The sequence below is a fragment of the Aulonocara sp. 'chitande type north' Nkhata Bay genome, linkage group LG9 (genome assembly GCF_057382095.1).
Source record: "Aulonocara sp. 'chitande type north' Nkhata Bay isolate Kocher_YH1m ecotype deep benthic linkage group LG9, A_spYH_male_GT1.1, whole genome shotgun sequence".
Lineage (NCBI taxonomy): Eukaryota > Metazoa > Chordata > Actinopteri > Cichliformes > Cichlidae > Aulonocara > Aulonocara sp. 'chitande type north' Nkhata Bay.
Window position 1 is genome coordinate 37,017,605 of NC_141352.1, and position 16,503 is coordinate 37,034,107.

The 16,503-nt window shown below is 45.6% G+C and overlaps 1 protein-coding gene across 2 annotated transcripts in view; it reads left to right on the top strand.

The window, feature by feature from the left end:
* The first annotated feature begins 3,512 nt into the window (after positions 1 to 3,512).
* zeb1b (zinc finger E-box binding homeobox 1b) overlaps positions 3,513 to 16,503 on the top strand; it is a 50,210-nt gene continuing 37,219 nt past the window's right edge. For both annotated transcript variants that reach the window (XM_086307330.1, XM_086307329.1), the window contains exon 1: positions 3,513 to 3,621. In XM_086307330.1, the coding sequence (XP_086163456.1) occupies positions 3,564 to 3,621 (58 nt within the window). In that variant the 5' untranslated portion in view covers positions 3,513 to 3,563. The remainder of the gene's footprint in view (positions 3,622 to 16,503) is intronic.

Genomic DNA, 16,503 nt, shown 5'->3' on the forward strand with positions numbered 1-16,503 from the left:
GCTTGTTCTCCTTCCCTCTATTCTGCCTGCTCGTGACACTCTTTCGCTTTCCTTCAGACTCTTTCTCTATTTTATAACCTCCCCCCCTCCCCTTTTATGTTTTTCACCCTTTCGACCTCTGGACATCCAGCTGATTCTCTTAGCTGACAGCCCAGATGGCACACACACACACACACACACACCAAACCACCCCCAAAACACAAACTGAATACTGTCAGCCCCTCACTCACCGATAGGCTGCTTCAGCTGGGCCATCCTGCCGAGCTGATCCCCCTTGTCCTGTGTGGAGTACTGTGGAGTTCAACCACTACTCACATTAATCTCCTAAACGATCCTGGACCTAAGAGGATCAATACTCATTTTCAGGGAGCAGCATGATCCCTTAATGTAGTGGAGGATGGCTGCTTATCCCTCCCGCCCCCCCTTCATTCACCCCCTCCCCTCCTCTATTTTAATTCCCCATTGGATGAGCAAGAGTCAGCCTTTCATTTCATTTCATGGGCCACTTTATTTAAGGCAAGATCGTGCTTTTATTGCTGTTGTCATTTCTCAGGTGACTGGCACCTGTATGTCCTGGTCATAGAGGGGATAAAAACGGCCTCCATCTTCATTAGGGTTTCACTCTGAGGAGCTTGTTTTTATGACATTCGATCTGTCTCTTGTAATAGACTCTCTTCCCTCCCCAACATTCATCCCAATCACGGTGGGGTCACACAGGGTGCCTATGTATAACTGAGAGCGTGCGTTTCCCATTTGCGTGAATTCGCTGCAGTGCAAACTTTGCAGAGGTTTGCAAGAGCAAATAAATCGCTCTGGTTTTACTCCACTTACTTTGAAACACATCAGAGGCGTCTTCGGTCTATTTCGTATTAGCGGTCCTCGTGTAATTGTTATTCTTTGTTTTCCACAGACGTTGAGAAAAAGAAAAAAATGACTTCATGCTATAATAGCGGCGTGATCCAAGGAAAATGGGAAAGATCTGACTTTCCACTGGATAACAAGCATCCTATTTTTCCAGACTCTGTGTGCAGCTCCGACCGCACGCTTAGCTTAGTGTCTCATCATTGATCTTTGCTGATGCAGACTGTTTCTGGGGCCTTTTTCATCAGGAGAGGTAGCCACAGTGCAATGAAAGGCAGGCTGCCTATTGGTGGAAGAGGCCACCTAGAGCAAGTTTGTAGGTGTTGTTTATGCTAAAGCTATTACTCTGCGTCTGGGCAGCCTGCCCCGAGAGCTGGACCGCTCTGCTGCTACTGAATTATTCACCTCAGAGGTCTGCCATCCCGTGTATACAAGCTGTCACATGTAGCTGAGTGATAAGCTGATTGTCCTGCAATGTGGGGTTTGTTACTCTGTGTGTGTAAATACTGTACGGGCAGATTTATATGTTGAAATGTTGTGTGTGATTAAATGATGAAATCTGCAAAGTCTAATCCAAATATATCTCTGAGACTTCTGCTTGCTTCTTAAAGCACTAGCAGCTCGAAATCGTTGCATCCTCCTTAAAACAGTTTGCCTTGACAATGCGGGATACCCCAAACTGATGCAAAACCGGGGTTATGCAGTCAGTATGGGCTGAAAGATGATAACATCTCAGATACAAGAAGTCCAGGCGTGAGAAGCCAATTACAGCCCACTTTGATCCTGAGTGGCCCCGACCACTAAAATTATTGCCGAAAGACGTGTTTTTAAAAAAAAGCCTTCTTCTTTTTGCTGTTAACAAGTTAATGTATATTCCACACTTATTCATGTTTTATAAAACATCTATCTATAACTTAAAAGCTTACTAGGAGAAACCCTTGAAGCTGTTTTCTGAACTGTCATATTTCAGGGCTGCTGAGGTGTCAAAGCTCATCATTAAGGGTGAAGGGGAGATCATCAAATGTCATCTTTAAGAAAAGCGCTAGAAAGACTGTTAAGCTGATGATTAGGATATCCAACTCTGTTGATAACTCTCTCAAGATGTGATCCATTCTCTCTGCTGAAAAATCAAGTGAAAAAAAAGCATGCCATCTTTTTTTTGCAATTTTTACTCTGCAAAGCCGTTGACTTGTTCTGGCCCCTGGGCCCTACATTTGACACTTCTGGCTTGTAGTCATCTGCTTCAAGAATAGCCACGACTCTAACACACTGCTGCAAGTCATGGGACCGCGAGCATCATATAAACTTCATCTTTCCCCATCACTACAAGCATCCAGAGGAATTCACCTCAAACATGTGATCCTGGATATTTCTCTTCTGTTTACACAGTGTGGTTCGCCCTGTGTGTGTGTGTGTGTGCCCGTGTGTGTGTGTGAAGGTTTTAGGTCTGATTGGATACAGTCTGAACCTGCTGATTGTGCTGGCATGTCTGTGTCCTCTTCATCACCGCCGTAGAGGGTTCGGCTCAGGAGAACAGCAGGGTCTTTCTTTAGGTGGAGGATTGAATCAGTGATGACAGTCTCATGACTGCTTCCTCTTTCTGACACACAAACACACACAAGCCCTGGCTGCTGTTTTTTGCAACCCTACTGTGCTCACACACAGGAAAACATACATTCAAACAGAACAGGTCAGGCTCAGGTGTGAAAAAAAATGAAAATGATTAAAGATAGCAAACTCCCTTTAAAAATGCACCTGAGGAGTCTCCTGTGGAAGCCATGCTTCTTTTAAATCTTCATTAAAGTTTGCAGTCTCCTCTATCCGTGGCTACTTACCTAATTTACAAAACCCATCAGTGTGAGGGTAAGGGGGGTGGGGGCTGATCATCCTAAAATCTGGTTGGAAGGAGATTTGGGAATGGCAGTGACTGAGCAGTAGTGCTGGGAAGCCATAAAAAGAGAGCATACTAACTCAACTTGTGCCAAACGTGGCCTTTTTCATTTCAAGTGTTCACCTTCATTTTCCAGGGCCAAATTCTCTGAAAGGTTCCAAGAACAAAGATCCAGCACGTGACAGATACAAACCGGCTCCAGGCTTTTTTGCATTCTTCCTTGCAGTGCACTAATCTGCTTACCTACTGGAATACCTGTACAATCACACACACTCCCAAACTTATCCAAAACGGATTAAATAACTACTAATTCTTTTATTATTTACATCTCTGTCATGTATTTTTTTTATTTGTTCGTTTTGTTTTTGTTTTTGACATTTGTTCCACGTGCTTTAAAAGTCAACAAAACATCCAAATAATAATAATAATAATAATAATTTGGAGAAAAATATATTTTAACTAACTTCCAATTTGCGCTGTGGTCATAAAAATAAAATGTGGTGGAAATACCTTTCAGTATCATCAAAGAAAAATACACAGAAAAATATTTATGCTGTTTAAAAACACGCCACATTCGTGACAGCGGAGCAGGTACGGACTCCACGCAGCTTTCTCTCTCACTCCCAGCACTCCGCGTGAAGGATACTGGCAGCGTGGGTCGATGAGGTGCGGGAAGGTGATGCCGTAAAGAGTGTCGTAAACCAGGTGCGGAGAAGGGGAGGTGAAGGGAAGCCAGGAGGAGGAGGGGGGGAGAGAGGGGGGTGAGAGAGGAGGTGACTCTCCGGCAGCATTTAGACACAACGAAAGGATCATGGCGGATGGCCCCAGGTGTAAGCGCAGAAAGCAGCCGAACCCGAAAAGGACCAACGGTGAGTAAAACTACTTCCGACTCGGAGCTTTGCTTTCAGAGATACGGTGTGAACGCCGTCCTGTCTCCCAGTAATTTTGCCGAAAAGTTTCGTGGCCCAGAAGTCCGGTTTTTACTCACCGAAAGTGCTGGGAAGTAGCAAGTGAGCGCTGTATTACAGCCCTATGTGGTGTACCGTTATACCTGGGTCGCGGCTCTCCCACCGCCTAGCGGCTCTCTGCGCCGGAGACCGTTATACGCACCTCAGTCCGTTATGAGTGGAAAAGCTTTTGTTTCCACTTTAAACTGCTTTATTCGTTTAAACACACTTTGTCCGTCTCTACAGGCTGACAATCCATTGATTTAGTCCCATTCTGTCGAGTTATTGAGCCCACCACTAAACTCGGACCTGTTTCTGAGGGGAAACGGTCTACCTGATTCCTGTTGCGGACCTCGACGGACACATTGTGTTTTTACATATGGATAAAAGAAATCATTAAGCAGAACTGTGTTTTGGTTTGGTTTGTTTTTTCTCGACGATGTTGATAATTATCTGTATTATCTGTGCGCGTGTGAAGCAGAGGGGACACAACTGTTTGTTCTTTCTTTCGCGCACAGGCAGCAGGTAGCGACAGGACACTGTTGCTGCGCTACGAGGGCTGACAAAACGAATTTTCCCCCATTTAACCCGACCTGTCCCGTTATCCAGACACTTAAGTGTGAATGTAAACACAGTTTTCAAGCTTTAAAGCCGAGAAGCGCTGAAACTGTATCGGTGTATTGGAGCTCGCTTTGAACACTTGCCTTTCCTCTAACTTAACTGTTTCATTTCGATGCCGCACACGCCGTGAACATTAAATATGACTTGTCAGAGAGGGTTTGACAGTGAAGCAGTGGTAGAAAGCTTGGGAGAAACATGGATGGGGTAGCCGGAGGTTCCGGAGAACGAGGAGTATCTCACGCGCTGTTTGTGTGAGCAGGGCGAGCGCAGCCCATATAAGGACAGCGGATCCTCTCCTGTCGCGCATTGGGAATCCTGATTGTTGTAGGACGGTGGTCGCGAGCGAACCTCTTTACTTTTCTGTCTTTACTCACTTCATTACAGCTTGTAGCCCGCAGCAACATTTGAAATGGTTACATTGTTTAATGTTTTAACATGCCGACGTGCGAAGCAAGACGGGGTTTTTTGTTATTTAAGGGTGGTGTGAAAATACTGGTGAACCGTTACAAAGTCGCATGTGCGGCTCTACTTTGTTCAAATATCTGTCTCCTGGTTGTGTGACGCGCATAAATGGACTTTTGCGAGTATATAACGTCTGTTTTTTCCTGCTTCGCTCTTTCTATTTACGTGCTGGACTGTGGTGAAATCGTCGTTTCCGGTGCTCGGACTACTTTTTTTCTTCTTTTTTGATTGACAAAACAAGTTGTTCCGTCGTGGATCTGACAGCGTGTGGCGTCCATATCAAGTAGTCTCGGTCCTGCGTTAGCCTGTGTACCACCCAGTGTAGCTCACGGGAACTGAGGTGATACGCGAATATCGCTTTTATTTTTGCTTAGTAAGATGCGATGGCTCCTGCGCTGCTGAAAACGAGTTAGTGGGTGGGAAAATGCAAGCAAATTGTGCCGTGTGGATTTTCTGTTGATGTCTGATCAATTTAGGAGAAGAGTATAAAACAAAAAGAGAAACAAAAACTTTGAGCCACTGCTATTTATGTTCTCCATTGTGATTTTGTTCTCTTTTCATAAGGGTGTGTTTGCATTTCATTCCTGGAGCGGTGTCCAACGTGTGGACACACCTCAGATAACGGTCCTGCTGTCAAAGTGTGGGTATTTCTATTACCCCTGGGAGGAAGGGAGCTTTTAAAGGACTTCTCATGTGCTTTCCTTTGTTGCTCTTTCTCCTTTCTTTAAGTTAACGGGCCTGTATTAATCATTTCTCACTGATGACACGGCCCTATTGATATTTAAAGTCAAACAGATGTGCTCCTTGTTTCCTTGCCTCATTTGCATTTCCTTCAAAGGGGATGTTGAGGCCTGTGTTTTTAAAGTCCTTGCTTCCTACCACCACCTGACAAGGCAGGTGATCTGTCACATAAATGCACCTCTCAGCTGAAGGGGATTCCTCAGAGAAGTTAGATGAAGCTCTTTTTTTTGTTTTTGTTTTGTTTTTGTCATGCTCATTTGATGTCTCTCCCTAATTATAAGACCCTGTTGCTTTTTTAATGAATGAAGCCCTTGAGTTTTGCTCGGCTTGTTATAGTCCGAGACTTTGCCAGCAGAGAGGGAGCCGAGATCAAGGTGAGCCCCATTCCCTGTTGTAAACAGAGAGGTGTTAACAGCCTGCAGGACAACAGGTGTTTGCAATCGGCGGGATACTACAGCTTCCTTTGTCGCTTCTCCCCCCCGCCCACCCCTCAGGAATAGCAGCGGTAATTTAAAACAGCAATTTGGGAATAGAGGAATGCGGACGGTATTAACATTCTTTGCAAAAATAAACAGGGTCATTGGGGGGGGGTGCTGTGAAGGAGCTTGTGCACAGGTAGCTTAGATTTCTGTTTATTTGATAATATGACGCAGACCTTTTTCCTCATCTCCTCGCGTGTCTCCCGCCCTGCATCACTCCCTCTTTTGCTCCCTCTCCGTCATCCTTTTTCTCTCTTTCACACACACACACACACACACACACACACACACACACACACACACACACACACACACACACACACACACACACACACTTGTACCACCTTGATGAATCATCCATCAAATAAGGCAAATGAGGTTGCGGGCTCGGCACTTGGCAACAGCTCATGTAATGTTGAAGAGTATGTTTATTGGCCTGGTAAAACTATACTTAAACTATACTTGGTGCCCTGGACTCACTCGCCCTGTCTAGAGACCACTGAATACAACCACATGCTGTAAGTTTGTGGAATAACAATTTAAAAAAGAGAAAGAAACATAACAAACCAATAGTTTAGCTGCAGCTTGTGCTGTTTGTGTGAAACAAGTGATGTTTGGGCCCGTAGCGGAGGCTTCGGGAGGAGGTGGGGATTGGCTGCCACTTGTGCATCTTAAAAGCCATCTGTTTACATTTAAAAGGTCCACCCCTGTTGTGGGAAGAGTTTAGCAGAGGAGGAAATTTTTCATTTATCTCGCTGCTTTTCACCAACTTCCCCGGCAGCTTCATTTGAAAGTGCCAAGTAAGAAGAAACCCCCCCCCAATCCCCCCAAAACCCCTCAGCTCCTCCTCCTCCTCCCTTCTCTCTCCGCTCTCAGTCTGTCCCCTCTCACTCCTTGTTCCAGATCTAGAGCTCGTCCTTTATTTCACATTTGGGCAGGGAAGTTTTGGGGGATTGGACAGGGGGGCGGGTTGGGACACAGTAGCCAGGGGTGCTGTTGATTGCCCCCTGACCTAGGCACCCATGCATGCTTAGAGTATGACTTCACTTTCCCCCCTCTGTGCCATTGTGAAGCTTCCAGCATGTCCAATTGTGTTTGTGTTTAAGTCTGTTCAATGACAGGGGGAAGAGGGGGAGAAGGAGGATGGTGGTGGTGGGGATGGTGAGGGGTCCTAGAGCACTTTTTTTTTCTCTGCTCCTCCTTTCTTCCCCCCCCCCCCAATTCCTCTCTGACCCCCTCTAAATTGCAAGCTCCGTGTTCCCAGTGGAGTCGAAAGGGGATGGGAGGTGGAGCGGCGAAAGATTTATACAACAGGTGACAAGTGAGGGAACGATGCTGGCAAGATATAAAGAATGATGCATAGGCAGCCAGCTCCCAGACCTCTGAAGTAGTTGCACAACTTGTTTTGAACATCAGCAAAAAATAAATAAAATAAAAATAACACAATGCAGGTAGAAATCGCCTACATTAAAACTTTTTGCTTTTTAGCTAAGCTTCACATTCTTCGTGTTGGAAATAAGCTTGAGATCATCTGACCGTTCGGTGGAATTAAAACGATGTGATGTACGACCACACTCCCACCTCTGTTAAGGCGGCTTAATGATTAGCTACTCCCATGGAGGCTGAGAGCATTAGCCTATAAAAAGGTGCTCTCCCTCCATAAAGAAGGAGTTTTAAACCCAGAGTCAGTTTCAGTAACCCCCTTAACTGTGCTTGGATGTGCTTTATTGGGGGGGGTTTGTGTGGCTGAATGCTTAACTGGACCATTGTGTGTCACGGCTTTAGTGAGAAAGCCTGAGGAGAAAGAGCCTGGTTACCTTTGGAGTTTGCCTGCTCTACCTCATACACTTTCAGTGGCAGAAGAAAAGGGCCATTCAGCAGGCCCCGGGATGGGGAGGGAGAGCCCTTTTCACACTGGGCTTGTGGGAAACTTCTCCTCCATACTGTGCATGCCATTTGCATATGACCCATTCTTTTCTCAAAGGTCCCTGTGAGGGAGGAATCCGTGGAACGTTCGCAGAATTCATCAAATCCCTCTCTCACGTGGCCCTCAGGGCCCCTCGAGAGGCTGGCATCGAAGCGCTCTGTTTGACATTTTTGTCTCAGAAATGTAGCTTGTGGCTGCGTCACGCTCACTCGCCTTAATGTTAACAGCAACGCATCCCCGTGGCATTTCTGTGCCATGTATGTTTTAAAGTGTGCTCGCCCATTCTGCTGATTTGAATGTCAGGGTGAATTGAAGGCTTAATTTGGCACAGCAGGCAGGAGTTTCCCCAAATCCCCAGCATGATGTGCATGACAGCCTCCGAGGCTCCTTAACTGTTGATGATGCAGCCGTATGCACAACGGCAGTCGTTGCCACTCGAAGGACAAAAATATCCTGGAGTTGCTGACTTAGGGTGTTTGGGGCCGGGGGTCCGGATAATGGGGGTAAGCGGTGGGAGCTTGTAGCGACGCGTCAGCTCGGTGAACTGGACAAAAACACAACTGTCGCACCCTCCCGCCCATCCAGAATCATCCTGGGTTACTTCACTCCAGGTCATGTTGGTAGTGTAGTAACAGCATCCACGCTTTTCTTGTTGTTGAGCAAGGTGTGTGTCTCTGACTGCCTTGACCCTAGCCACAGATACTGCCACAGAAAGCGGTGTAGGCTGGTATTTGATGCAGTGCAGGGAGGAGAGCTCACTTAAGTGTATCATGTAAGCTAACTGAGCAGAAAAGCCTCCTTTGCCCTCCTCTCCTGACTCCAAAGCAGTGAGTCATGGGCAGAAAGGTGTATTTGCAACCTTTTGAACTCTCCCAGTCTTTCTTCTTTCCCTCGCTCCTTCCACACAGGTGTGGGTGTGATGGACAGTGATCCTGAGTAGTGTGTATACTTGTGGGAGAGATTACCTCTAAATTGCCATCCTGCCGGAGGTAAACGTCGCGTACACCCTGTCCGTTGCTGTCTGTTGATGTGTGTTTTTAATCATGTTTTTGGGTCTGTCTACAGACCCCTCCTCACATCATCACCGCCGCTACCTCCTTCTCTCCCATCCCACCCACCCCACCCCCCCCCCCTCCCTCCCTGGGGTCCTCAGTGGAGCGGTTAATGAAAAAGACTGGACTGACACAATAGGCAGAAGGCGCACCCGGTGTGGGGCTTTTACACCAGCTTGTGTTTGCAGCAAAAGCTCATCAGGGCGAACCTCTGCTGACCACCTTTCTGTCGTGTTTTTGAGACATAGATGTTGGACATCTTATCCTTTTTTATTGTGCCCGACCTTGTTACGGTCCCAGAGCGTCTCTGTCTAGAGGGATGAAATTAGATGACATCAGTTGAAAAGTAATCCACTGCCGTGTATTGTGCTTTGAACACAACCCAGCGGCTGGCTTTTTGCCAGCCCCTTATGATGACCATATTGATTTTCCTCTCCATAGCACACAGAACTGATAATGGCACTCCTGGGGGGGGGATACACATTCATATTCACATTTGATTCCAGTTGCCCAGTCTGGTTGTGATGTCCCGAGGGACACGGTGACTAACAAATCGACTGCTCCTATGCCTTCCCAAGCCTGTGCAACAAGGTAGCTGAAGCTGGGCTAGCCTTGCAATTGCTTCAGCGAGAAACGACAAAAAAAAATCTTAGTCACCCTGTTTGTTAGTCAGAGAAGAGAAGGCCGGCCGCTATGCTGAATGTCAACATGGATAAACATCCTCACAGGATTAATGAGAGGAGAATGGGCAGTCTGAAAACAGAGGGAGGGCAGAATAGCGGAGGCATGGAGATTCCTCATTGCCCCATTTAACCCTTGAGCGTTTTATTGAGGTCCTCACTGTCCAACAACTGCAAGCTGACTTACCGTTACAAGAAGGAAGCTACAGTATCGGACAAAGAATCAAGTGATAGTTTGTCTGTGCAACAGCAAACGCATTAAAACAAAGACACATAAAAGTACTTTCGGTTAGTGTTTTCTGCAAGTCTTATAAGACAGGAGGCTCAAAATCTGCTTCGCTGAGAGCCATGTCATAGTCATGCACTATATTATATATGTATAGTATGTTGACATGCTTTCATTTAATCAGTAATTAATGTCTCATATAGAATTTTCACATAGAGTTTGCACTGTTCAAACGCTTCAACAAGCCCATGATGAAAAGTTTAGTCTCCTTTACAGGGTTTTAGTCAAGCAGCCAACTCACAGCAATCTGTTTCACGAGCCTGAATCTCACAGCTGCTGGCAGTGTGGAGCATTTAATAAAACCAAATACATCCTGATGTAAAAGCACAGTAATGACTCTGTAATTGTGTTTTTGCACAGAAGTCTGCAAGTCTCACCTCACAGGCCTAAAAAAAAATCAGCTTTACCTCTAACATATTGCTTAGCCATGAAACTGGCTACATGTAAGCATGAACCTTACCTTTACAGCTCCAGCACTTTGAGGCCATCCTCAGTTATGGTGAGCTGTGGCTGGATGCCTTTATTTAGTGACTCTGCTGCTGCTCAGTGGATGCAAACATAATAACGATAATGCAAATGAAATGAAAAACAGTCTTGTTGTAGGTGGGTTTACACTCAGTCTGTGTTCGCCAGTCACTCAGAATTATCAACTTTTGTTTTTGTTTCATTCTCTGTGAGCTAGCTTGTTAGCGACAGGTGCTGTAGAGGGGCGCCACGAACTTCATAAACTCTTTATATGACATATCTTCTTCTAAAGAAAAGGACAAAGTGTTTTTTTGGGTCTCTTACTGGAAATGGAACAAAGCCAGTGACCTTTGACCTGTCTCAGCCCACCTGTGCTGACTCAGCTCACTGCTGCCAGCATTCAGGTGTTTACAGTGAAAACATACTTTGACCTCCCTGTGTGCGTTTCATGTATATGTGTGTGGCTCTAATGGATAATGAAATGAAAGGAGTGAATACCTCTGGATCTCCACAGCCAGCCTGTCTGTGTTCCTCCTCGTTGCTGACGGCGCCCTCCCCTCTGTCATTACAGCGGCACCAAAAGTCAGTGAAGCATGGCCTTTAATTGATCCTGTTTGGAGCTGTACAACATTATTAATTAGTGCTTGTTCATCACTCGTTGGTGTGTTCCTACAGCTCATCGTTAGCTGTCGGTGCTCTTAAACGTCAACAAACTTTCTGTAACTCCCCGCGTCCTCCTCTATGTATTCTTTTCGTTTCTGTCTCTCATTCCTCTCTCTAGCAGCTGCCTTGGCTCAGACTCTCCAGCACCAGCAGGTGCTGTAGGCATACAGCACTCATAAATAACACCTGACAAAAGTATGAGAGAGCCAGAGCCACGGGCAAAGCGAGGGAGGGAGACTGAGATTGAAAGTTTCCTCTGGCAGGAGGAAAGAGGGTGTGGCTCACGGTCAAACGCTGGCCTCCTCAAGAAGGACATGATCAGAATAGAGAGAGAAAATGTGGGAGAGGCAGAAAAAAGAACTGGAACGGAAGCTTCTTTTTTTTCCTCTGTGTGGATATGTGAATGTGTTGCCTATTCTTCTGAAGTTTGCACTCCTGCTCAGTGCCAACTTTTCAATAAACCCCTTTCATGCAAATTTCTAGTAAATGGACCCTTTTAAACACAAGGCCAGCTCTAAAGTGACTGGTTAAGGGACTTGAATTTGAAGGAAGGCAGCGTTGTCTTTTCTGTAATTGGGTTGTAAGAGCTTGGAACAATGTTAATTGTGCTCTAAAAGCAAATGAAGAGGTCAGAAAAGAAATTATATGCACACTTTTATAATCATCATCAGTAATGAACCAGCACTCGGAATAAATGAACCCATAAATCAGCCATGATCAAGGGCCATTAATGAACACCGCTCAGAGTCAAATCTGAGCTGTCTCTTTGTCGTTTTACGCTCTTCAAATTCAACATTACACGCATCCTGTCTCGTCAGAAGCTATCGATCAGCTTTTCGGGGCGAAGGTTAGTTTGTCATTTTTCTCTGGACTCACCGCGAACAAAACCAGGAAGTGTGCGAGAGATTACGGCCCAGGATGCAACCTGAAAGCCCTTTATCTCTGGGAAAACAAGAGGCTTCCTGCAGACCTGCTCCCATCCAGGCCACCTCCCCCTCCTTCACCTCGGCGCACCCCCGGCACCTGTGGCAGCCTATTTAAGGATCCTCATCAGGGGTTGTGGAGGCCTCAAACCGGGGCAGAAAACATGAAAGGCTGGAAAAGGAACCGGCACTACAGCTGACACGCTAGCTTGGAGCGCATAGAGGGCAAAGAGAAAGAGCATTTCTTTTCATTAGAAATATATGGCTTTTCTACCACACATTTAATGGTTGCACTGGCTCCTTTTACTTATTTGTATGTTTTGTTGTTTTTGCAGAGGCTCTTGCCTCGCTCACCTCCAGTGTTCCAAACACTGGTAATGACACGGTGCCTGTCATGTAACTGTTTCTAACACTTTTCGTTGCCAGTGTTTGAAGTTAGGGTTGTTTTTTGCTGTATTTCTTCTTCCTAATGTTACCAAATGCTTACACGGGCAAATTATAAGCCAGGTCATGAAGCAAGGTTAGCCAAATTTAGAGTGAGATCATCCTTATTTTTAAACTGCATTCTAATATTATCTTAGTAAGGATCCATAAATAAATATAGATGTTAGGGAAATCAGTTTATGTTTCATGTGTTTGAAAGAAAAGAGCAGAGTTAGCCACGTTACCCAAACTCACAGGTAACTTTATTGCTATTTTCAAATGGCTAATGTGGCAAACTGCTCATCGTCAGTCTTATTTAGTGTCGCTATAGTCTTAGAGTAGGCGTCACAGACCATATATACATTAGTTAGTGAAGTTCCACTGTGAAGCCTTGAGCTGTTTTCACAAACTTTACTAAAATCAGGGCGGTTAGCTAGCTAGCTGTAGCCAAACCTAGATGTGCCTGGCATCAAGCAGCAGAGTACTGATTGCAGTTCATTCAACAGCACTGAGTGTCATTACATTGTAATCTGTAGCTGTAGTGAAACAGTGGCCCAGTCTTCTGAAGGGTCTTTTTTACGTGTTAGAAATGGCACGTCAGTGCTGGTTGGGTCACCTGATGGTGTGTCGGTAGCCCAGAAAAACCTTGAAAACACTCCCTTTGCTCCTTTAAGTTACTGCCACAGCTGGCAAGAGTGGTTTGTCTCGACAGTAGCCTGCGCTGAATTTCAATGACCCTGCCACCCCCACCCGTCTTATTATGCCATCGCTGCTAACTGGCTCCCATTCACTGCAGTGTCCTGACTTCCCAGAGGGACCTAGATAAACAAGGGCTATTCAGTGAGTGAAAGGCCCACCCCCTGCCAGCTTTGGCCTCTCCTTGTTTCACTGCCAGGCTGCAGCGCGCCTCGCTTACCAGTGCAACACCGACGCCGGCAGCAGCAGCGGGCGCGGTGCCACCGACTCTGCCACACCGCACACTTTCTTAGGGATTAAAAGTAACTGTGAAGACTTTGTAAATCTTGTGTTTCTGTGCGAGTGCGAGTGTTGCTGTCAGCAGTTATCTGTAGGTGTGGTGTGATGTTGCAGGCCGGGCTGACTTCCTGTTGTTACAGTCCATAAACGGGGGGAGCTCAGGGGTGGGGGATGCTCCCATGAGATTACCCCGTGACAGTCACATGGTCTAGCTGCACTGCATTCGAAGGCTGTGTGTTTTCTGTGTTTTGTGTGTGTGTTAGGTTTTTGAGTGCATTCCTAACCTCCACCTGAATCCTGACCTGAGTATGACCCATCTCTGAGGCTTTTTCGGTTTCATGTGATTCCCATTCGGCCATCTTTCCTGTTAATCAACACATCTCAGAGGAAAACCACACATCTCCCCAGGGTGTCTCGCTTGCTCTCTCTGTCTCTCCTCACCAGATGTTTAAACGCTGTTTGTTTGTTTACTCTATGGAAGTCACTTTGATTGATGCCTACCATAAACTGGGCCTGGAAGCTGATGCCACATATCTCTGTAAAATATTTTAAAGAGCCATTCGTACGAATTACATCAGCAGCCTTTGCAGCTCAACTGATTACAGACATTGGGGGTGATGGCTGGCAGCTGCATAGCATTGGTAAGCATGAGGGACAGTGTCCCCTGTGCTGTAATGGCCCTCCTATCCAGCCCACCTCCATCACTCCCCAACTCAGCAGCTAATTTAAAGCAGTGCCCTTGTAATCTAATGGCTGTCTGAAAAATCTATTGAATCAGGACAGATGTCCAGAGGGGTGTGGCAGTGACACAGTGTCTAGACGGGCTGGAAGGTGAGCGGACGACTCCAACGTGATTCAGATCCAAAGGAATCTCACCTCTCTGGCTCTCCTCTACTCTGCTGCTCGAGGGTCCTTGGGGACTGGGACAAATTCTCAGAGTAACTTGGATTGTCACGGACACACGTAGTGACACGAGAGCAGACCCTCAGAAATAACTCGATGGTTGGACGAAGCATGCATTATGGTAACAAGCTCATATTTGGGTTAGGCTTTATCTATCCCTTTTCTTGGGAAGGGCAGAGGCCTCAGGGTTGAATTTCAACTAATAATTGTATTGGCCCTTGACAGATAGCGTTGATGTAAAGCTGTTTATTGTTGATGATGAGTCTATTGAGCCTATGCTCTTTCACTTGTCCTTGGGGAGCTTATCCCTGAGGCAGGCCTGCCTGTGTTTTATTAAAACCTCGGTTTAAATGGTCTGGCCCTCTGATCAACAAGCAGATTACACAACTAATAAAACATACATCACAACATATAGAGAGGCCCTCGCGGAGGCCGGTCCTATTAATATACAAATATAGAGGATTACTGTCTTCTTGTCTCCACGGCCGGGGGAGAGGGGATTAGGGTCCTGGTCCAGACAGATTGGATTTAATGTGTGTGTAAGACTAAATGATTGCAGTGCTACAAAGCCCTCATGCGAGTGCGGGCTGATCTCCGCTCTGTGCTGCAGACGTCCTAACATGCCATTGTGTTTGTAGATACATTTGTGGTTCTCGTTAAATTAGAAAAACCTTACTAATCTTGCCCTAGTTTGGAGCCATTTCAACCAGTTAGTCATTTACACCTCTACATCTTCATTCTTCAGAAACTGTACAAACCTGTTTAATGCATTACACAATAATTGTTTGCTTGACTGGCAGCATTTGATGGCCTCCTTTTGATATTAGCATACTCATAATTAGCTTGTTTTAATGACCTAACAGCATCGTTTTCTCTATTTGGCAGATCAAAATGCGTGTTTCAAAATGCAAAATAGTAAATGTAGTATTATAGAATTAGATATAAGATGTAAAATGAGGATTTCAGATTCCTAATTTCACCGCATGAAAGTGTTATTTTAGAGCGTCATTCAGTAAATAGTACAACACTGCTTCTTTGTACAGAACAGGACTATTAACTGTTTGCTTTTATTATAATGCTATGTGTCCATCTTGTTAATAGTTTATTACTGTCAAATATATTACAGTATATACTGTCTGCTGAACAGAGTGTGAAGCTCAGTCAGCTGAAGAGCAGCATTGGTCAAATGTGATCAGCTGCTGCAGGAGTCTTGGTTGCTGTGGTCTCTTGCTAGCTATTGTTAACCCTTTACTTAGTTTTAAACCACAACACGTATCCGCAGCATTCACAGAGAATGGTTGCTTACTGTGCGAAGTATCCTGTATCTTTACATGAGCTTTGCACAGTCTACTTATATGTCCCTGTTCTGTTTGGGAGTTGGCGTGTTGACTGTTTATGGCGGTCTCAGTAATGTTTTAGTGTCAAACACAATGCAAGCCAACACGCTCACACACAAAGCACAGCCGAACAAATGCAAGGCACATCACTCTTTTAACTTTGGATCAATAATTTCATAGTCTGGAGCAAGTCTGACGCTGAGAAATTAGTCGCAGTCTGATGCACTGGTGAACTGACAAATGACCACAAAATGCAGCTTTTTCAAAAGACTTTGACAGACATAATATTTACTTTTATTCTCAAGCAATTCCTCAATCTGTGAGAATTAGTCGAGAAACTCAAGAGTCTCGGAAGTCAAGGAAAAACTCTGGAGAGACTCAAGTCCTCTCCACGAGTGTCAGCTCCTTAAGCATTAAAGTGGAGCCTTTAGGGAATCCACATAACGAGGGAAGAAGGGTTAGCGCACATTCGTATGTAAATTCTCTGTGGAAAAAGTGGAAACATGTATTCTCCTATCCCACAGATGTCCTGGAGATAGCACTGGGAGTGTGGGTGTCCTTTAGCAGTTTTAACATGCAGCCCACACAAAAGCACACACGCACAGGGCTGTTTATCCCCAAGGGCGCCAAGCTAAAGGAGAGAGAGCCCCTTAATCATGTCCCTGTCCCACATCCTCGTTATCAGCCACGATTAATGAGCTCTCCATTAATGAAAAAAAAAAAAAAAAAAACTAGAGGTGCCAAAGAGAGAGGGCCTGAGAGTAAACGCTCCCCAGGTGCACTGACATCATCGTCCAAGGTAGACGTGATAGCTGTCACATCTCACTTTTGTTAGGGATGACGGGGCGTGTGCGTTTGTTCAAAGTG